Genomic DNA, 22,703 nt, shown 5'->3' with positions numbered 1-22,703 from the left:
GAACACAGATAAAAATATGCTCAGGAAAGTGAGAAATAACTTAAACATTCACAGAAAGTGAAGTAGATATTTACCTTGACAAATTTAAGGTCAATCAATTAATGTTTAATATAAGTCCAGAGGTAAAACTGATCATGAATAATTGTTTAAGTATAACTACGCAAAAGAAACACTTCTACAAGGAAGGCATTCTTGGTGGTACCTTTGGTTGATTTTTAGTCAAGTTCATGAGTGATGGTAATTATTGTCTGGACAGTTCTGGTCAAAAGAGGACTGCGTTAACTAGCTCGACTGAAATGATTAAATTATTTTTTCGTTTTTTTTACAAAAAATCTTAGTTTGATGATTGGTTTCTTCATTCGGAAAATTCGCCCTTTGAAGAAGTAATGTTTAATCGTATATCCTACATGCCAGTGCCTAAATATTGATGAATGGTAGTCATTTCCCATTGTACTTTAATTTGTAAGTGTCGTTGGGTTCCGTCGTAAAGAGGATGCAGAAAGAGCGATTAAAGAACTTTATGGTATGGAATTTAAAGGAAGAAGGCTCTACGTTCAGGAGGTTAGTCCCGTTTAATCAATATTACTAGTTTCAAATTGTACGCATGAAAGAGTTTTGATCTTGAATACAAATTCCTTGAAAGGATATGCACAACTGTGTTTATGGGGAGCTAAAACTTAATATCGGCACGCAGTTGAAAGATCATGCAAAATTTCTGGATAAGAACTGTGGTCCTGAACCCCAGGAAGAGGTGTTGTTTCTAAAAGGCTTCCTTCCTGGACTAGTTATTGTCACGCAGATGATTGAACAACCTCATGACATCACTAATTCTCTACAATATAACTAATTAAGTGGTGTCATTTAATTGTACTAAGTCTACAAGGAAGACATTCTTGCTGGTAGGGCAGCATATTAACATCGTGCCAGATTATTATGTCTTACTTGGGGTGGTGAGTTCCTTATGGAACTCACGTTATCTAAGGGCATCATATTGACCTTGTGCTTGTGCTAGATTATTCCGTCTAACTTGGGTGGTGAGTTCCTTATGGAACTACATAACATAATATATAAAAAATTATTTAATGTAAATTTATTTAATAAAAAGAAATGGGGACACAAAATAAATATAAAAAAATAAATATAAAAAAAAATAATATATAAATAATAAAAATAAAAATAAAAAAAACAATAATATTATATAAATAGATAAATAGATATAAAATATAAAAATACTAATATTATATCGATAGTTAACTCACGTTATCTGAGGGCATCACATTGACCTCGTGCTAGATTACTCTGCCTTACCCGGGTGGTGAGTTCCCAATGGAACTCACGATATCTGAGGGCATCACATTGACCTCGTGCTGGATTATTCTGTCTAACTTGGGTAGTGAGTTCCCAATGGAACTCACGATACCTTAGTGCATCACATTGACCTCGTGGTAGATTATTCTCTCTAACTTGGGCGGTGAGTTTCCCCATGGAACTCACGTTATTCTGTCTAATTTGAGTGGTGAGTTCCTTATGGAACTCACGTTATCTGAGGGCATCACATTGACCTCGTGCTAGATTATTCTGTCTATCATGGGTGGTGAGTTCCCAATGGAACTCACGATATCTGAGGGCATCACATCGACCTCGTGCTAGATTATTCTGTCTAACTTGGGTGGTGAGTTAACAAATGGACCACATTTTTCCATGGTCTACACTCAAATAGATTTCATTTTGCCGTGCGTCTGTTCAGTAATAGATCACAGATGACGTCAAAATGTGGTATGAACAGAGAAGTGACCCACGAGGCGCTAGCCGAGTGGGTCACTGATGTTCACACCACATTTTGACGTCTTCTGTGATCTATTACTGAACAGACGCACGGCAAAATGAAATCTATTTGTTTTATATAATAACACAAGACTTCAGCACACTTCTGTGTGAGCAATGCTGCCGTACCGATGAGGCCTCGTACCGATGAGCTAAGTTGTTTTGATTTCACTATTAAGTTTTCGTTAACACGAAGCATTGTTAATCCGATTGAATAAACAGAAAAATGGTCAATTGAAAGTCAATGAAAAAACTAACCTTTATTCCGATTTGGAAAGTTGTTCAAATCTGTAAGCATTAACCGAAGCGTTCAACCGTTTGTTTTCCGTGGTGTCGTCCAACTGTACAACATCGGTCAAACTTTCATACAGATTTCGGATAATTTCTCGAATAATTTACTGTCTTCTTCAAGCTTGTTTCGCCCAGTTAAATGCTTCGAAAGGTGAACGATGCTTGGCGTAGTGTTTCTTGCTGAAGATTTGTAATTAAGCTGAACTTTTTTGCTTTGCTGTGGCCCTGCAAGTTTGAAAAACTTTGCTGACAACTCTGATTTGGACTATGAACTCTGATCACGCGCGCGAGTCACACCACCGCGTGACGTCATCCATGTGTCTGTACTCTGATAGATCATAAGTAAGAACCAATCAAAATGCGCGTAGAATTCAGGTTATTATATAAATAGACCATAGAAATGACGTCAGAAAATGTTCAAAACTCAAGTGGAACTACGAGCCGTTAGGCGAGTGGTTTCACTGCAAAGATTTGGACATTTTATAGCGTCGTTTCTATGGTCTATAGGAGTGTAGACCATGGAAAAATGTGGTCGATTTGTTTTATACCATAACAAACTCGAAGAAGTATTTATCAAAAGCGACGCCTGACCGTGAAGCAACTTTGCCGGTGGGACGTAAAGATTCCGGCCCGACACGTAAAAATGACAATGATACAAAAGAAGATGAACGAGAATTCAAAGAATAACCATTTGAATTTCCTTTTCCTCTCTCGTTGAGTGTGTGCCTATCGATGGAAGCGAGCAAGATTAGTTTTCTTCCTTAAGATCTTGTTAGCGCTCGTTCACTGAACATCGACAGTCCGTTGCCGGTTCGCTAGCACCTTTTTTCTCAGTTAGACCAAAAATTCAAAAGCCTGGTCAATTTTCTTTTGACAGATCACCTGAGAAGAAGTCCAATCCTGAATTCCGAAAACAAATGCGTACTTGATTCTAACAAAACACGATGAAATTCGCTTTCATTCATGGAGACCAAACTTACACAACTTTTAGCCCGCGCATGTGCGTGGCGTGACCTGACGTCACTTTCATGGTCTATACTCTCATCGACCATAACTTTTGACCAATCAGCGCGCGAGAATTCTCTCGGTTATGGTATAATTCCTTATTACACGACTAAGGCGGTCCGAGGGCCAATAACTGAATCAGCCAATCAGATTACTTAATTTCCGGTCCCGCGAGGGCTGATATTTTCCAAGTATCGGACCGGGTTTTGTCCCGGATGATCCCGCGCTAATTCCAGCGCGATTTAGCGCAAGATTTTTTTTTTGCAAGATTTTTTCGGAGTTTCTATTGCTTTGAAAATGAAATGATCTTAAACACAGAAATAATTATAACTTCTTTTTAATAGCGCGCGGAAAAGTTTTGCCGCACATTGTTTTCCAGGACATCTACCGGGTAGCAATTCTCACAACACAAAGTTTCCAGTCGTGTAATAAAACTCTTATTAACCAAGCTTGCTCGGGATCGTACTGGGCGAATATTGGCCCTTGGTCTTTTTTGTACGGACCTCGCAGCGCTCGATCCGTACTGTCAAGACCTCGGGCCAATATTCGCCCAGTACGGCCCTCGCGCGTGGTTAATAAGATATATTTATTGAACTCGCGTTATCTGAGGGCATCACATTGACCTCTTGCTAGATTATTCTATGTAACTTGGGTGGTGACTTCCCTATGGAACTTGCGTTATCTGAGGGCATCACATTGACCTCGTGCTAGATTATTCTGCAGAAATAAAATACAAACAGCGGCAACAAACATAACACATGGACTACGCATGGTCTGAAAAAATAATCTAAAATTTGCTTGACGTTTCGCATGCTACAGCACGCATCTTCAGAAGTGACGGTTACAAAAAGCGAAAGATTTTAAAACTTAAAAATACAAAGCGAGGTACTGGTAACTAGCTAAACAATAATTAACAACAGTGATAACAATAGGTGAGAGCTAATAAAGCCACAGATTTTCACTGCAACGTTGTCATTGCGGGTGGGTTTTAAGTCCCGTATTAACAACGTTTCTTTTATTTCACACTGTAATTCACATCGTCCACTGGCTAAGATCTGAAATGGCCCCATTTGATGTTGCGTCCAGTGGAAGTTGCGTTATTAGCAATGGCAGAAGTGTAACCCACTTGAGTGAGGGCTTTAAAGTGCTCAACCTTTCTGTCATGCAATTGTCGTTTTGTTTTGCCAATATAGAAAGAGTTACAGTGCCAGCAACTGGCTTTGATTATTCTATCTAACTTGGTTGGTGAGTTCTGGAACTCACGTTATCTGAGAGCATCACATTGACCTCGTGCTAGATTATCCTGTCTTACCCAGGTGGCGAGTTCAATCAATCAATCAAAACCTTTATTTAAACACGATGGATTAAAAAAACTACATAGCTTGTGGGGTCGTGTATAAATAAAACATTAATACTAGTAGATGGAACTTACGATATCTGAGGGCATCACATTGACCTCGTGCTAGGTTATTCTGTCTAACTTGGGTGGTAAGTTCCATATGGAACTCACGATATCTGAGGGCATCACATTGACCTCGTGCTAGATTATTCTGTCTAACTTGGGTGGTAAGTTCCATATGGAACTCACGTTATCTGAGGTCATCACATTGACCTCGTGCTAGGTTATTCTGTCTTATCCGGGTGGTGAGTTCCCCATGGAACTCACGATTACTGAGGGTATCGCATTGACCTGAGTTCCTTATGGATCTCACGTTATCTGAGGGCATCACATTGACCGCGAGGTAGATTATTCTGTCTAACATGGGTTGTGAGTTCCTCATAGAACTCACGTTATCCGAGGGCATCACATTGACCTCGTGCTAGATTATTCTGTCTAGCTTGGGTGTTGATTTTCTCATGGAACTCACGTCATCTGAGGGGAGCAGATTGACCTCGTGCCAGATTATTATGTCTTACATGGGTGGTCAGTTCCTTATGAAACCCATGTTATCTAAGGGTATCATATTGACCTTGTGGTAGATGGTCGGTGGTTTTATTAACGGTGTGAACCCTGTAATTAAAGAAAGAAATATTGCAAATGAAATGTAAATTTATTATGAATTCCATCTGCTGGTAGGCTTATGGGTTTGCTGTTTTAATAGATCTACATAACTTGTAGCAAAGAAGTTGAATTTTGGACTACCAAGTAGGAAAACTCCAGCCAATGGCAGAATGTGGGACATAAACTGCGACACTGACACTATTATAGTAGCTCTTGGTGTACAAAACTTTCTAGCAACAAAATAATGCTCTAAGCAGTAACTCTGAATCTCTAGTTATTGGTGTTAATTTTAAAAGCCGCGCTTTATGTATTAGAAATATGCCTTATTCTCAGAATTTTTCTGGTTGTCAATTTTGTCATAGGATAAAAAAGCCTTCAACCCCCATTTTTATGGTGGAAAGAGTATGCTACTGAGCAACAGTTTTGGAAGCGGCCTTGGGAGTGGTAATCCAGGCCAAGAGGGACCCCCTGATAAACTTGGGGACCTTTTAGGCTTAGCGGGAGTCAGTTACAGGACAGACCCGTTATCGTGCACAGTGTTTGTTGGCAATGTAAGTTACTATGATTAAAAGGGATTGTTTTACGGCTGAGTTATTATATGTTATTAAGTTTTGCCAAATATCAGGGCCGTAACTAGCAAAAGGCAAGACGAGGTACTTGCCTCGTTTCGATTTTAGCCCAAAATTAATGAATAAATGTGTTTTTTGGAATAATAACCCCAAACTGAACGTTATGTATTTTTCTCAAAAAATACATTATAAAAAATGGCGAAGGTAGAGTTCCAGAGCTTCTTGATTTCAAAATTTTCTGGAGGGCATGCCCTTACAATCCCCTAGCAAGTTCTTGCCTCGTCTATGGTAACGGTCTGGTTACAGCCCTGGATAGTCGCTGTAAAACTTAATTTTTAGTGAAGAAGCTACTTCTTCACTATGGACCTAAATAAACTGAAAACATAACTTTATTACGAATGATGTGCCTTCCGGGCGTTACAGTTAAACAAACGAGGTTAACTTTGAGGATTGTTCAGTCTGACAGTTTTTTTTCCCGAAACTCATATCGCAATCTGTTTTAATCTTCTTCAGTTTTTGCCCATCCGTTCCTTTTTTGGTATTTGCCGTGTTATTGAAATGTGCCTTCGCTATTTTAAGTGGTTCGTTTTATATTTAACTCAATTGATGGCCATTTTCTTATGTATAAATTTGGCTAAAATCCGTTACTCAGTTCCTTTAAACAGGAGCACCCAACAGATCGTTTCGGTGAATATCTGTTCGATTTGGAAAACCTATAATCTCCTGCGATTTTTGGATTAAAGTTGGGACGAAAAACTGGAATTTTTTCCAGTTCCAACTTTCGTGACATTGGAAAAGTAATGTCTGTTGTTTTCGGAGAGAGAAAATGTCGTTTTCGGTACAAAAAAAAGCCAGCTACGATTTTCGAGAAGGCAATAGCGGCTCGTAAATTCGGGTAATTATATTTCGTTTCCTAAAATTTTCTCAAGATTGATGAAAGTTCAGCTAGCGAATCCGAAGAGATACACTTTTCTAAGCGTTCAAGAACACTGCTTTGAATCGCACGAAAACGACACTTATTACGTTAAAGGAGAAGTTCACTCTAGAATGGCCATTTATTTTTTTACGCCAATAAAAAGTTTACACAAAGATATGTCATTCTCCAAGATTTCAGCCTCCAACGTTCGCTATAACCCTACGAAATCTTTCCCAAAACTCGACAACTGAACGCCGCCATCTTGGAGCTGGTAATGTATGCGTGACGTCAAAGAGCTCAGCCTGAATTTTGGCGGGAATATGTTAATAGTCGAAAATCCTTGTTTTTTGTATTTCTTGGAGCTCTGTTTAAGCAAAATGGAGCTGCACAAACAGGCATTTTGACAAACAAAAGCCACTACGAAGAAACGACGAGTTTCGAGTATTTAAATTTTCCCGCCAAACTTCAGACTGAGCTCTTTGACGTCACGCATACATTACCAGCTCCAAGATGGCGGCGTTCAGTTGTCGAGTTTTGGGAAAGATTTCGTAGGGTTATAGCTCACGTTGGAGGCTGAAATGTTGGCGAATAACATTTATTTGTGTAAACTTTTTATTTGGCGTAGAGAAAATAAATGGCCATTCTGGAGTGAACTTCTCCTTTAAAACGGTGTTCTGACACCTATATTAAAATTTTCCCGTTGGGTGCCCCTGTTTAAGGTGACTCGATCGAAATAAATGACGTGCTGTATGCCTGTATGCGGGATTTACAGAAGTAAACTGGTAATCTGGTGGGCAATACAAATGCCTTCTATCGATTGTTGCCTTCACCATTTCTGACTCGATTTCCCTCAGACTTTTCATTTTACTCGAAATTTATCGAAGATTAATACACACGCCAATATGTCGATGTAATGATTGCGAGTTTTGTGCGATGCTACTTTTATTGAACACACCTATTTGGATAAAACTGCTATTTACAGAAAACTGAGCGCTAGAATTTCGTTTAAACTACTGCAATTAGCTCATTATAACATCTTATTATGACTTTCTAAGTTTCCGAGAAATCGTCGGAACAGAAACCTCGATACAATTTGATCATCAAAAAGTTAATCTCGGGCAAACCTCGAGGCTTGGAACGCTCCAGCTCTTCCACATTTCGCCCAAAAGTACCATAACCGAAGACAAAGAAAGTTCAATGCATCAGTTTTGTTAGCTCCAAATCACATTCGGCTATTTGCAACGATGAAAAAGTTTGAGCAAATACTATAAACTCACCATTTGCGTCAAAATGTAGGAAGGTCGCCAAATTTACGTTTTTCTAAATTACATGAAAACTATCCGTACGAATTCCTTAAAACAACCGGAACATTAAATTGAACATCTTACACAAATTTTGTGCTACTCTACATTTCTGGAGCTGCCTTGATATGGATGAATTATTTTTTAAAGTGAAGTACTACTCCAACTCGGCCATGTTGTCGTTTGAATTCTACAGCTGACGCTATGCAAATTTCCTTGGATTTGATTAGAATTTGAAGAATTCACACATGGATAAGGAGGGTGCATTTTACCCCATAAGACAGCAGTTATTTGAATAACAATAAACAGACTACAATGTGTTAATTTCAACTTTAGTACCAACCCTTTTCAAATTTCATGTGGCATAAATTAAGGACACCTCTTACATCAGAACATGAAGCAACTGAACACTGTCAATGCACCCCCCTTATCCATGTGCAAATTTTTCAAATTCTCGTAAATTCCAAGGAAATTTGCATAGCGTTAGCTGCAGAATCCAAACAACAACATGGCCGTGTTCACAATAGGGTTGGAGTAGTGCTTCACTTTAAAACATTATTTCATCCAAATCAAGGCAGCTCCAGAAACGTAAAGCAGCGCTAAGTTTGTGTAAGATGTTCAAATTAATGGTCCGGTTGTTTTAAGCAATTCGTACGGTTAGTTTTCATGCAATTAAGAAAAACGTAAATTTGGCGACCTTCCTACATTTTGACGCAACTGGTGAGTTTATAATATTTGCTCAAACTTTTTCATCGTTGTAAATAGCCGAATGTGATTTGGAGCTAACAAAACTGATGAATTGAACTTTCTTTGTCTTCGGTTATGGTACTTTTGGGTAAAATGTGGAAGAGCTGGAGCGTTCCAAGCCTTGAAGTTTGCCCGAGATCAATATTTTGATGATCAAATTGTATCGAGGATTCTGTTCCGACGATTTCACGGAAACTTAGAGAGTCATAATAAAATGTTATAATTAGTTAATTGCAGAAGTTTAAACGAAATCCTAGCGCTCAGTTTTCTGTAAATAGCAGTTTTATCCAAATAGGTGTGTTCAATAAAGTTAACATCGCGCAAAACTCACGATAATTACATCGACATATTGACGTGTGTATTATTCGTCGATAAATTTCGAGTAAAATGCGAAAGTTTGAAGGAAATCGAGTCAGAAATGGTGAAGTTATAAGACATTTTTGAAAGGCATACAGCACGTCATTTATTTCGATCGAGTCACCTTAAATATGAAGACGTGCCATCAGGAATCGGGTCATCATCCTCATTTAACATGAGTTAGTACTGTTATGTTTGGTTTCACCTTAAAGGGTGAAAAACTCAAGAGCCTAAAGACATTTTGAGACTACGAATAGTGGTCCAACTTTATTAAAAATCACCGTGCAAGTGTACTGAAGAGACAAAAAAAGTGATATTATTGTGACGCCATCAGGAAGTTTAGATCTCAACTTGAAAAAGTCAGGCTGATTTTTTCAACTGAGTTTTGTCCTTGTGGACTGGAAAGGCAGCAGGTCATGTCGCCCCATTTCACGGTCGCTCCAAGTTACGTGCGCCATTTCAGGTCACATCGCCCAAAAACTTACGTTACGTCGCCTCAAACACTAAAGTTATGTCGCCCCCAAATAAGTTCAGTTGAATTAATGTAAGACCGTGAACAATTATAATAAAGCAAGAAATATTGATGATTACCGTTTTCCATTTGTTTTGTTTTCCCAAAGCTGGACAAAGTCGTAAATTGGCAAAAGCTAAAACGAACATTCACAACAATCGGTAAGGAGGAAGTCAATTGTGCGTGAGTTCGTAATTAACATCTTTGTGTTTCACCCTATCCTTTAGCATGATTCAGTGTAGAATCCCGATTTACCTTCAAGGCAAGGGAAACGAAAATTGATTTGAAAAATCTGGACGTAATAGGAATCGGGGATAAAATTACAGAGTGGTATTCTCCAAGGCAAATTAAACGTAAATTGGTTCGAGACTTTGAGAGTTTCGAGAAATAGAAGGCTAGAAAAATTGGGATTTACAGTGGTGGCTAACTGGTAATCTGGTGGGCAATACAAGTGCCTTCTATCGATTGTTAGCGTAGCGTTGTGGGTATTGTGATTTGCTTTGCAAGTGCTGGAAATTATCCACAAATCAGTTAAGCTGGGTTTACACGGGCAATTTTTATGTGACAAACATTTGATGTGCTCCTGTAATCGACCTTCGACAGCAGAGATACGCACAGAAATACGCACGCACAGTGCTCAGTGGAAGACTGGGAGATTGGGGACCACATATGCTGACGCAATATTTGCCACATTTTATGCGATGAGTGGTCTACGAGAGCAATTTTCGTATGTGACAACTTTTATTATAATTTGTCACATAAAAGCTAACTCACCAGCTTGTCAACAAATATACTGGTCACATAACTTGACCAGTATTTTTCATCTGCACGAGCAAATAATAGTTGTAAACCCGGCTCTAATCAATATAAATTGTAGTTTTAAAAGATCGCCCACTAGTACTGTTTCAAGTCAAGATTGCCTGCTCTCGGTTTGTGGTAGTTGTCTCGAGGCTTGTTCCTCACAATTACCAGGTATTTCATTCTGATGTGATGTTTTGCAGGGAATGTCATTCGCGCAGATATTGAATTGGATTCAGATCTTATATCCAAAGGTTGTGGCACTGTGGTATTCGAAAAGGCAACTGAAGCTCTTAATGCAGTGTGTATCCTTTTGCGTTTCAAGTTGTTGCATATTGAAGCAGGCACAAGCAACTTTATCTGGCGTAGGTTAATTGTTATTATCGGAACGGAAAATATGAAAGTGGCGAAAATGTTTGCTTACTTTTGGCACATCTTAAAATGTGTTTAAGTAAATGAAAGAAAGTTTACACATGGTAAAACCCATTTGCAAAGTTTATGTAAAATGTAAAAACATTTTACTAAAGATCTTTTTAGTGAAAATCTCCTTACATGTTACTTCACGAAGCTGTGTTGCATGGCCGATCTTTAGTCAATAAATATAAGCCCATGACTGTGAGAATGGTAAGTTTTGTAGCTGTGTGTTGCACATTAGCCAAGACTTGAACGAGCGAGCGAACAGACGGACGGCCGGACGGCCGGACGGACGCATTTATTTGAGTGTCAGTCTAAAATAGATTATGATATTTTGAAATTTTCTTTCTGTGATTTAAAGTTTTTATTTCTAAGGTAAATCGCATCGTCAATAACTTTTTGTTAAAGGGACAGTGTCACGATAAATCTTCTAAGTTCTTGTGTTATCTGTGCTAGAATTATAAGGTACACTTACTTTTTAACGGAATAGCCTTTGAACAACAAAAGAAAGGCAAAAATGTATTTTCTAAGATGTAAATGAACCGCAATCAATTGTTTTTATGTGATTTAGTTCAATTAACACTTTCAAACTTGAAAACGTCGGCCCGACGTTTTTCAGTTTTAGGCCACTACGTTCCTTTCTGCCCGTGACCAAACTACTGTTCAACAATTTTCATGACTAGTACAGTGCATTTTAGCAATGCCAGGCCACTTTCTGCACCTTCATTGGATTTTCAGGTAGCGCTAAGTGTTGGTGATACTGCCATATATAATGACATGACGACGTATTTTATTCTTGTTAATCAAGGATCCTACTGCGCCTGTCCTCCAGCAGCTGTGGAATGTAGAGAAACTGCGAAACTCTTTAGTGCCTGTTGGAGGAGGTGGTTGCATTAGTGGCTTAGATGGCTTTGGTTCATCACACGACAATAACAGTTCAACCTCAGACGGACAGGTTGTAAGAAAGGTACTAAAGTGCAACTGGTACATTTCTGTGTTTACAGACTAGACATGCATGCTTGGTTATGCAGTGCACTCAAATGACACTAGGTTACTGTCACTAGATGAACATTATAATATATTTACCATTATATGCATAGTACATTTAGCGTAAATCTTTATGTATCTTGTTCAGGTATGTAGCTAAAATAATAAAGTAACATTGGGATTGCATGCACCTTAATAGTCCTTGAACTTTGAAAAGAGAAAATATTATCCTTGAAACTTGTTGATTACAGTATTGATTTTTGATTATTCCTAAAATTGGTATATGCAACTTAGTTTAAAATTTTTAAAGGAACTCTGACATTTGACTTCGAAATTATTGTAAGTGCATAATAGCAATTTTTTTTTTCAGTTTTTCCTTAAGAAATGGTTTCGGTCTTTGATTAGTTAAGAATTCCTTAGATAATTGGTGCAAGAATGAGAAAGGCACCTTCTCTATTAACTTGATGCTTTTGATTTACTGATATGAAATAAAAGCCTGTGATAGGCCAAGGTTTAAACTGTGAACTCTGTCATTCTACTGCTGGCTCAAGGAGTACTTCCAGCTATTTCAGCACAGCAAAGTGCATTTTTGCACCACACGAGAGCCAGTCATACCAGGGCAGTAACCAGACCTTTGGCAAAGACAAGGCAAGATCTTGCTAGGAGTTTCTGGGGGCGAGCCCTCCAGAACATTTGGAGAACTATATTCTCTGAACTCTTCCTTGAACATTTTTCATAAGAAATTGTTTGAAAAAATTTAATCTTGTTCAACTGGGGAATATTATCCCTACTAAACATATTTTGTTTTACATTTTGGGTTAAAATCAAGACGAGGCAAGTGCCTCGTCTTGCCCCTCTTGCTAGCTACGGCCTTAGTTATACTTCGGCTCTGGTAAAGAATTTTTGAAATGGACACGAAGGCGGGATAATTATCCAATGCCATAATTGTACTGTATCAAACACAATATATAATGTTTTATCCGATTTCCAAACGCTTATAAGAAAGTTGAAAATGTGATGTGTAGCAGAGTATTTTGGTAAAATTCGAAGTGTTTAGATATTGTGTGAGATCTCAGTCAAAACAAACATTAAGGCGTAAACGAAATCAACTAAAACCGTTAAAAACGTCCGCCATGGTTACGATTTCCTTTGTCATATCCTGGTGGTCCTTGGTTAGTTACTTACGAGTTTGTAAAGTAAGGTTAAAATATTGAAGGACCGTAGCCAGGGTTAAAACTTTTAAAAACTTTTAAAAAAGTTTTTTAAAAGTTAAAATTAAGATAAACTGTCACTTACATCACCGAATCCTGTTTTTCATATTTCAGCCTCAATATACGACAGCAGGGCAGACGCCGGTACAATCGCCTATTTTCCAATTACCTTTGGGTGCATTTCAACCATGTGCTATGAGTCAGTCCCATGTGCCATCTCAACCGTCTCAACCATGTGCTATGAGTCAGTCCCATGTGCCATCTCAACCGTCTCAACCATGGGCTATGATTCAGTCCGATGTGCCATCTCAACCGTCTCAGCCATGTGCTATGAGTCAGTCCCATGTGCCATCTCAACCGTCTCAACCATGTGCTATAAGTCAGTCCCATGTGCCATCTCAACCGTCTCAACCATGTGCTATGATTCAGTCCGATGTGCCATCTCAACCGTCTCAGCCATGTGCTATGAGTCAGTCCCATGTGCCATCTCAACCGTCTCAACCATGTGCTATGATTCAGTCCCATGTGCCATCTCAACCGTCTCCTGTTTCCATGGCTATGCCGCAAATAGCGTCTTGGTATCATTTGTATCAGCAGGTACCTTGTGTAGTTTTTTTTGGATACTTGTTAACCTCACATGACTCAGAACACAAATTAATGCCTTTGACCCGGGGGTCAAAGGCATTAATTTGTTTGGCAACGAGCTCAAACTGTCGCAATTTGCGGATGACACAAATCTCTTTTGTGCAGATTTAATTTCAGTGGAAAAAGCTTTAAATATAGTCAATGACTTCGGTAGGATAGCTGGTCTACAGCTAAACATGAAAAAAACAAAAGCGATTTGGCTTGGAAAATGGGCCAACAATAAAACCAACCCCTTGGACATGAAGTGGATGCATACTCCTGTGAAGATCCTAGGAATTCATTTCTCGTATGACAAGAAAGGCAATGATGACCTTAACTTTAGCTTGAAATTAAGAAAGCTACAAACAAAACTGGATATGTGGAGTGCTAGAATTCTCACGCTAATTGGTAGAGTATTAATAACCAAAACGCTGGGTATCTCACAGATCATTTATTCCGCGTCAAGTATTGAAGTTCCACGTACAATCGCAGGGACGCTGAAAAAGAAATTGTTCAATTTTATATGGAGAAAAAAGAAGGATAACATAAAACGAACCGTTCTCTACCAAAATTTAGAGAAAGGTGGGCTACGTATGACAGATGTAGATCTTATGTTTAAAGCCTTGAGACTAGCATGGATCCCCAGACTCTTGAACGCTGGAAATACAAACTGGTGTTCTGTGCCAAACCACTATTTCAGAAAACAAGGGGGCTTATACTTTCTTTTAAAATGCAACTATGACACAAAGTACTTTTCTCAATTGCCAGCCTTTTACAAGAACATTCTCAATTCCTTTCAAGAATTAAAAACGCTTTACGGTTACGACCAAGCAAGTGATTTAGTATTATACAATAATAAAGAAATTCAAGTAGATCAGAAAACAATCTTTCTCAGCAGCTGGATGGAGAAAGGAATTGTTTCTATAAAGACTTGTTGAAGGAGGATGGTAGCTACCTTTCATTCCAAGAATTTAAAGAAAAATTTTCATGCAACACAAACTTTCTTTAATATTTTCAGGTTATTAGTGCCATATGCATACCTGACCGGTTACGGTTGAAAGCAAGACAAATAGAGTCATTTAATAAACAGTTCTTCACAAGTAATGACCATCTCTTCCGTTTTAACAGAAATTTCACATTCAACCTTGATAAAGCCAAATCAAGAGACTTCTACAATCTCTTCATTGATAAAACTCACACCGGAGGTCCGACCGGTCCCAAAAGATGGAGTGAAACACTTTCTTTAAATGATGAACATTGGGCAAAGATATTTAAATTATTTGCAAAGAGACAAACTTTGCAAAGAGACAAAACTAAAAGAATTTCAATTTAAATTGATTCATAGAATCGTAGTGACAAAGAAAGAACTATTCAAATACGGTATTAAAACGGACGATAGATGCTGCTTTTGTGGGAAAAAGGACTCAATCAACCACACTTTTATTCGCTGCTCTTTTACGAAATCATTCATACAAAAAGTCATTCTGTGGTTCAATACAACGTACAATTCACAGATCTCTCCAACTATAGAGGAACTTTTATTCGGAATTTCCTCTAACTTATATGAGAAAAGTATCACCAACAAATTCAATTACTTCACACTATTCATGCGCTATTATATCTATAATTGTAAATTAAATAATAAGCCCATTGTCCTCCATGACTTTGTGAATGCAGCACAACAAAGAGAACTAATTGAAAACACTGTTGATCACTCAGAAACCAATAGAGGGTAAAATATCTCCTTTCTCCTTAACGTGTAAGGAGTTATATTGTAAGTAGTTTTTTTTTCGGGTGTGTTGTAAACAACAAAACAAAAACAACAAAAAAAAAAAAAGAGGAAGAAGATTGTCACCGTAGCTGACTAAGTAACTAAGTAACTGTAAATAGAGAAGTTAAGAAAAGTAGGGTAATTTTTAGTTTAATACGTTTGTGTTTAAGTCTGCGTAGTATTGTAAGTAATTGTATTGTTGAGTGTTTTTATTTATATATAAAAAAAATCTGCATGCAGAGAATTTATCTTAATGTAGCGTTAAAAGTAGAGTTTCCCTAATGGTCGCGGGTCGCGGGTCGCGGGTTTCAAGTCGCGTGTCGCGGGTTTTAAATAAGTCGCGGGTTTTGAAAAAGTCGCGGGTTTTGAAAAAAGTCGCGTGTTTTTAAAAAGTTGCGAGTTTTCGATAGAAACCATTTATTTCTCAGTAAAATTCATTCAAACAAATTTAAACTCGTTTTCTTGGGAACTACGTTACAAAGTAGCCAATTACTTTGCGGGTTAAACAATCAATTTGTGAACTTCGGAACAAACTCCCCAACTTTGTTCCGGCTAAACTTCCCAAGCTTGCAAGTTGGGGAGGAACAAGACATGTTGCTCGAAAGTCATGTTCATGTCGGAAATTCATGATCAGGTGAAGAAAACATGGCAGCAGCGGTAATGTTCCAGCGATTCCAGTGGCTAGAGTTTCAAAATATTTAATTGAAGTTGAAGAGCCTGACGTCGTTTCGCATGAGCGATCTGCCGAAAAATAAATTTAACGTTGGCTGAAATTTGGTCAAATTTAAATTTTGATATACAGCAAATACATCTTTAAAATTTTTGTGAGGCTTTAACTTCAATGTCAAGTCTTCTGCGTTTGTAAACCGAATGAAACTGGACGGCTTTACCGATCTTTGCGTAAAATTAATTTTATAGAAATGCGAAATTAAAGAGTCAGACAAATTTGAATTAAAAGTCGCGACACGTTTACGGCTCAATTCTATTTTTATGGTACGTGTTTTCTTCCGATGGTTTAGCGAAGCAAAACCATTTCTGTCAACATAACTACAGAAGGGTTTTTAAAATCTGCGCCAGTTAAAAATATTTTAAAGAGTTTTTTTGCACAGAATACTAGTAACATAATTATATTTATCAACCGTACGCGTTCGATCATGAATACTTTGGTTCAACTTCATGATCGCTCGCGCGCAACGTTGTTTTCAAACTTAAAAGCTTGATTGCAAATCATGCAATGTTTGATACCCAATTTGAACATGTTTTTCTTTTTTCAGGACGTGATGCAACGGACGGTATATGTAATCCTTATACTTACTGTGGGTCAGAACGTTGATACCGACGCCATGCTTGTTCAAACAACTATTTTGAAACTCGAGCAGCTAGAATCGCTGAAATATTTCTGCCACCACTTTGTAACGTGTCTCGTTCCTCCTCAACCTGCAAACTTGGGAAGTTCAGAAGTTCAGTCGGCAAAGTTTGGGAAGTTTGTTCCGAAGTTCGCAATTTGATTGTCTAACTCGCAACGTTACTAGTTCCTAAGAAAACGCGATCATTTCAAAACCGGCGTCTTTGCAACTGGTTTAAATTTGTTTGAACGAATTTTACTGAGAAATAAATGGTTTCTATCGAAAACTTGCAACTTTTTAAAAACACGCGACTTTTTTCAAAACCCGCGACTTTTTCAAAACCCGCGACTTATTTAAAACCCGCGACACGCGACTTGAAACCCGCGACCCGCGACCCGCGACCATTAGGGAAACTCTTAAAAGTAATGTTGGGTAGATTTGAGTTTCCCTAATGGTCGCGGGTCGCGGGTCGCGGGTTTTAAATAAGTCGCGGGTTTTGAAAAAGTCGCGGGTTTTGAAAAAAAGTCGCGTGTTTTTAAAAAGTTGCGAGTTTTCGATAGAAACCATTTATGTCTCAGTAAAATTCATTCAAACAAATTTAAACTCGTTTTCTTGGGAACTACGTTACAAAGTAGCCAATTACTTTGCGGGTTAAACAATCAATTACGACCTTCGGAACAAACTCCCCAACTTTGGTCCGGCTAAACTTCCCAAGTTTGCAAGTTGAGGAAGAACAAGACATGTTGCTCGAAAGTCATGTTCATGTCGGAAATTCAGGTGAAGAAAACATGACAGCAGCGGTAATGTTCCAGCGATTCCAGTGGCTAGAGTTACAAAATATTTGGTTGAAGTTGAAGAGCCTGACGTCGTTTCGCATGAGCGATCTGCCGATAAATAAATTTTTTATGTCGGCTGAAATTTGGTCAAATTTAACTTTTTATATACAGCAAATACATCTTTAAAATTTTTGTGAGGCTTTAACTTCAATGTCAAGTCTTCTGCGTTTGTAAACCGAATGAAACTGGACGGCTTTACCGATCTTCACGTAAAATTAATTTTATACAAATGCGAAAGAGTCAGACAAATTTGAATTAAAAGTCGCGACACGTTTACGGCTCAATTCTATTTTTATGGTACGTGTTTTCTAATCTTCCGATGGTTTAGCGAAGCAAAACCATTTCTGTCAACATAACTACAGAAGGGTTTTAAAATCTGCGCCAGTTAAAAATATTTTTGTCACAGAATACTAGGAAAACACCGCCTACAGAATCAAAATGTTACGAACTTGGAAGCCATCTATGAACTACCTTTCAAACTCACAATAGAAAATAAACTAAGAAGCTTTCAGTACAAATTAATCCATAACATTCTCCCTACAAACCAAAGACTATATAAAATGAAGATAAAAGCCTCACCAGTATGTGAGTTGTGTAATTATGTAAATGAAACACTAGAACACATGTTTTGCGAGTGTCCTAATGTGAAACAGTTTTGGAAAATGGCAATCGAATGGTGGAACGTAAAACGCTTTGAAAACATAAATCCAAAACCTATTTAAATTCTTTATGGCTATAAATCAGGATCTTCTAGTTTTTATGCGCTAAACCACTTCTTTTTAATAGGCAAATATCACATTTACCTTTCAAAAATCAAGTCTGAAAATCCAATGTTTGAGGTCTTTCTTTGTTTGCTTAAAAGTAAAATTCAATCAGAAAGAGAGATTGCTATCAGAAATGGTAATTATAATAAACATAGGAACAAGTGGACCACCCTTTGTAGCAGTGAAAACACATAATCTCTTTTGTTGTTACCCAAAGCCAGCTGCTAGCTATATATTGTGTGTGTGTAGTTGTATACTTATAAGAATATCGAAGCTGAAATTGGCGAATTTTTAAGAATATTTTAAGAACAAACCTGAGGCTGAGATTTTGAAAAGAATATAGTTTTGAGTTGAAGATTTGTAAATACAATACAATTAAATATGTTTTTAGTTGAAACAAAATCAGGTATTTTCATTTCCGTCACTTTATCTTTGTGAGGAATGCTTTGTTTAAAGCCAAAACGGCCAGGCTGCAACCAAAAGCAATGTTACATGTGCACAATATAACACGAAACAATTCTGGACACCAAACACTTGTAATTGATTACCCAATACTTGCTAAAACGGAAATGTCAAACAATATTTTCTAAGAATGTTTATAAGAATATTTCAGCCTAAAGCCAGCAGAAAAATAAGAATATTCAGCCTGGGTCGGAAAAACTGTATTCTTATAAAAAAAAAGAGTGTATCTTTCTTTTGCGCTTCTAGTGTACTTTTTTTTTCTTCTTCTTCCGTCGTATTATTACAAGTATTGTAAAAAAAAATCCGGTTATTGTGTATTAGTGTTGTCTTTATTAGTGTTTAAGTATTGTAAGTATTGTGCTTACTTAAGTGTACTTATTATTGTAAGTAAGGTGTCAATTATCTAAATAAAATAATAAAAAAAAAAAAAAAAAAAAGGAAAATATATTTATCAACCGTACGCGTTCAATCATGAATACTTTGGTTCAACTTTATGATCGCTCGCGCGCAGCGTTGTTTTCAAACTTAAAAGCTTGATTGCAAATCATGCAATGTTTGATACCCAATTTGAACATGTTTTTTTTTTTCAGGACGTGATGCAACGGACGGTATATGTAATCCTAATACTTACTGTGGTTCAGAATGTTGATACCGACGCCGTGCTTTGTTCAAACAACTATTTTGAAACTCGAGAAGCTAGAATCGCTGAAATATTTCTGCCACCACTTTGTAACTTGTCTCGTTCCTCCTCAACTTGCAAACTTGGGAAGTTCAGAAGTTCAGTCGGCAAAGTTTGGGAAGTTTGTTCCGAAGTTCGAAATTTGATTGTCTAACTCGCGACGTTACTTCGTAACGTAGTTCCTAAGAAAACGCGATCATTTTAAAACCGGCGTCTTTGCAACCGGTTTAAATTTGTTTGAATGAATTCTACTGAGAAAAAAATTCATTCTATTGAAAACTCGCAACTTTTTAAAAACACGCGACTTTTTTCAAAACCCGCGACTTTTTCAAAACCCGCGACTTATTTAAAACCCGCGACACGCGACTTGAAACCCGCGATCCGCGACCCGCGACCATTAGGGAAACTCGGTAGATTTGGACAAAAGGAGAATCCCTAATGGTCGCGGGTCGCGGGTCGCGGGTTTCAAGTCGCGTGTCGCGGGTTTTAAGAAAGTCGCGGGTTTTGAAAAAGTTGCGGGTTTTGAAAAAAAGTCGCGTGTTTTTAAAAAGTTGTGAGTTTTCAATAGAATGCATTAATTTCTCAGTAGAATTCATTCAAACAAATTTAAACCGGTTGCAAAGACGCCGGCTTTAAAATGATCGCGTTTTCTTAGAAACTACGTTACGAAGTAACGTTAACGCTGCGAGTTAGACAATCAAATTGCGAACTTCGGAACAAACTTCCCAAACTTTGCCGACTGAACTTCTGAACTTCCCAAGTTTGCAAGTTGAGGAGGAACGAGACACGTTACAAAGTGGTGGCAGAAATATTTCAGCGATTCTAGCTGCTCGAGTTTCAAAATAGTTGTTAGAACAAGCACGGCGTCGGTATCAACGTTCTGATCCACAGTAAGTATAAGGATGACATATACCGTCCGTTGCATCACGTCCTGAAAAAAAAAACATGTTCAAATTGGGTATCAAACATTGCATGATTTGCAATCAAGCTTTTAAGTTTGAAAACAACGTTGCGCGCGAGCGATCATGAAGTTGAACCAAAGTATTCATGATTGAACGCGTACGGTTGATAAATATATTTTACTAGTATTCTGTGGCAAAAACTCTTTAAAATATTTTTAACTGGCGCAGATTTTAAAAACCCTTCTGTAGTTATGTTGACAGGAATGGTTTTGCTTCGCTAAACCATCGGAAGAAAACACGTACCATAAAAATAGAATTGAGCCGTAAACGTGTCGCGACTTTTAATTCAAATTTGTCTGACTCTTTCGCATTTGTATAAAATTAATTTTACGTGAAGATCGGTAAAGCCGTCCAATTTCATTCGGTTTACAAACGCAGAAGACTTGACATTGAAGTTAAAGCCTCACAAAAATTTTAAAGATGTATTTGCTGTATATAAAAAGTTAAATTTGACCAAATTTCCGCCGACGTAAAATTTATTTATCGGCAGATCGCTCATGCGAAACGACGTCAGGCTCTTCAACTTCAACCAAATATTTTGTAACTCTAGCCACTGGAATCGCTGGAACATTACGGCTGCTGCCATGTTTTCTTCACCTGAATTTCCGACATGACCATGACTTTCGAGCAATGTCTTGTTCCTCCTCAACTTGCAAACTTGGGAAGTTTAGCCGGACCAAAGTTGGGGAGTTTGTTCCGAAGTTCGTAATTTGATTGTTTGACCTGCAAAGTAATTGGCTACTTTGTAACGTAGTTCCCAAGAAAACGAGTTTAAATTTGTTTGAATGAATTTTACTGAGAAATAAATGGTTTCTATCGAAAACTCGCAACTTTTTAAAAACACGCGACTTTTTCAAAACCCGCGACTTTCTTAAAACCCGCGACACGCGACTTGAAACCCGCGACCCGCGACCATTAGGGAAACTCGACAAAAGGGACAACGCTTTTTCGCTTTAAGTACATGTTTCGATAGCAACGTCAGCTGTCATCGTCATCTGTTTTGACATTTACGTGAATTAAATATCGAAGTTAATATATAAGTTTGGGACAATAAGGGTTACTTAGAATAGCCACGAACATTTGTAATTCACTGACACTGTCAACTTCTATTGATAATTAATTTCTAATTGTTTTAATAAATTAATTTCTTCTTAACGATTAAAATCGTTCGAATACGTTTTAAATTCTTGAAGAAAAAATAATTTAGAAAGTGTGATGTGTAAATTAAACTATTTTAACAGCCTCCTTGGTACTCCAGTGTGTAAACACCTCGGTCAAAACAAACACAAGCTTAACGGGTAATACATTCGTTAAAAATTAATGCTATTTAAAACAAGGTTTCCAAAGCTCTGTCATTTACGGTTTTCTTTGTCATACACTGCTGGACTTGGTGATTTATAATTTGTAAAGTGAGATTAAACTGACACTTACACCGTCAAATCCTGTTTTTTATATTCCAGCCGCAATATGAAGCAGCAGCAATAATACTGCAACAGCAGCAACAACAACAGCAGCTGCACCAGCAGCAACAGCAGCTGCTGTACCAGCAGCAACAGCAGTGGCAGCTGCAACAGATGTATCCAACGGCAGGTATGAACATGACAGTTGAAAGTCATGTTGAGTGCAAAAATCCCTCTACAGCAGTCGAAAAAGAATGAGCACGTTTTCTAACATTCGACTAGTTATGTTAAGTGAGACATTGTTGAAATTGAAGTGACTGAAGGAAAGTGGTGTTTTCTTGGCTGTCACATAAATTGCGTTTGTGTCATCGTCCGATATTGAAACAGTTATTGCAGGATTGCATTGGCACGAAGGATGGACACAAAGGAAAAGCCTCTAAATCAACGAAACAGGAAGCATGACACACAGGAGAGAAGCCTCATAAGTGCAGTATCAGCCAGACAGCAGGTCCACATATTCTATGGTCCACATATTCTTCGAGATCTCTTTTTTTACTGTGAACATTTGACTATACAATTACAAGCTTATGTTACTAGTGCTAAGCGTGTCCACTATATTGTTGAAAGGTTCTGATTGGAAAACGCAACCTGCTAGAGTATAAATATACCAACACGTGGTTATTTGTTGAAACAAAAAATTAATAGTTTAACTGGTTTGTTCAAAAACAATTTTATTTAAATGTTGGAGTTTACATTGGAAAACAAATAAGTGATAACAGCAATGCCTTTCAGTTGCATAAACATTTCCACCACTGCCACACTGAAGGACGTCTTCATCTGCATGACAATGTTGGCGAGTGTAAAGAGGAATATAATTCAGGTTTTGTCTGTGCTTTGGAGCTTCAGTTCCTAAGCACTTTAGAATA

General features: G+C 37.8%; 1 protein-coding gene across 1 annotated transcript; it reads left to right on the top strand.

The window, feature by feature from the left end:
• The first annotated feature begins 230 nt into the window (after window positions 1-230).
• On the top strand, window positions 231-22,035 carry LOC144659288 (uncharacterized). Its single transcript, XM_078519709.1, has 10 exons — window positions 231-561; window positions 5,485-5,673; window positions 9,633-9,684; window positions 10,525-10,626; window positions 10,890-10,945; window positions 11,544-11,702; window positions 13,048-13,157; window positions 13,257-13,292; window positions 13,392-13,530; window positions 21,838-22,035. Exons 1-10 carry the CDS (start codon window positions 526-528, stop codon window positions 22,033-22,035), a joined length of 1,077 nt encoding a protein of 358 aa, XP_078375835.1. The 5' UTR covers window positions 231-525.
• Window positions 22,036-22,703: the final 668 nt, after the last annotated feature.

This window comes from Oculina patagonica, chromosome 7 (assembly GCF_052425735.1).
Source record: "Oculina patagonica isolate OP01 chromosome 7, crgOcupat, whole genome shotgun sequence".
Taxonomy (NCBI): domain Eukaryota; kingdom Metazoa; phylum Cnidaria; class Anthozoa; order Scleractinia; family Oculinidae; genus Oculina; species Oculina patagonica.
Note: the sequence above shows the minus strand (reverse complement) of the source record. Positions and strands in the feature narration are given on the sequence as shown.

What these genes read in the sequence shown, in the direction of transcription:
- LOC144659288 (XM_078519709.1), top strand. Translation starts at nt 526, where the DNA reads ATGGAATTTAAAGGAAGAAGGCTCTACGTTCAGGAG. An exon ending in ACGAACATTCACAACAATCG is followed by an intron (nt 9,685 to 10,524) that starts GTAAGGAGGAAG and finishes GATGTTTTGCAG; the next exon opens with GGAATGTCATTCGCGCAGAT. An exon ending in ACGGACAGGTTGTAAGAAAG is followed by an intron (nt 11,703 to 13,047) that starts GTACTAAAGTGC and finishes TTCATATTTCAG; the next exon opens with CCTCAATATACGACAGCAGG.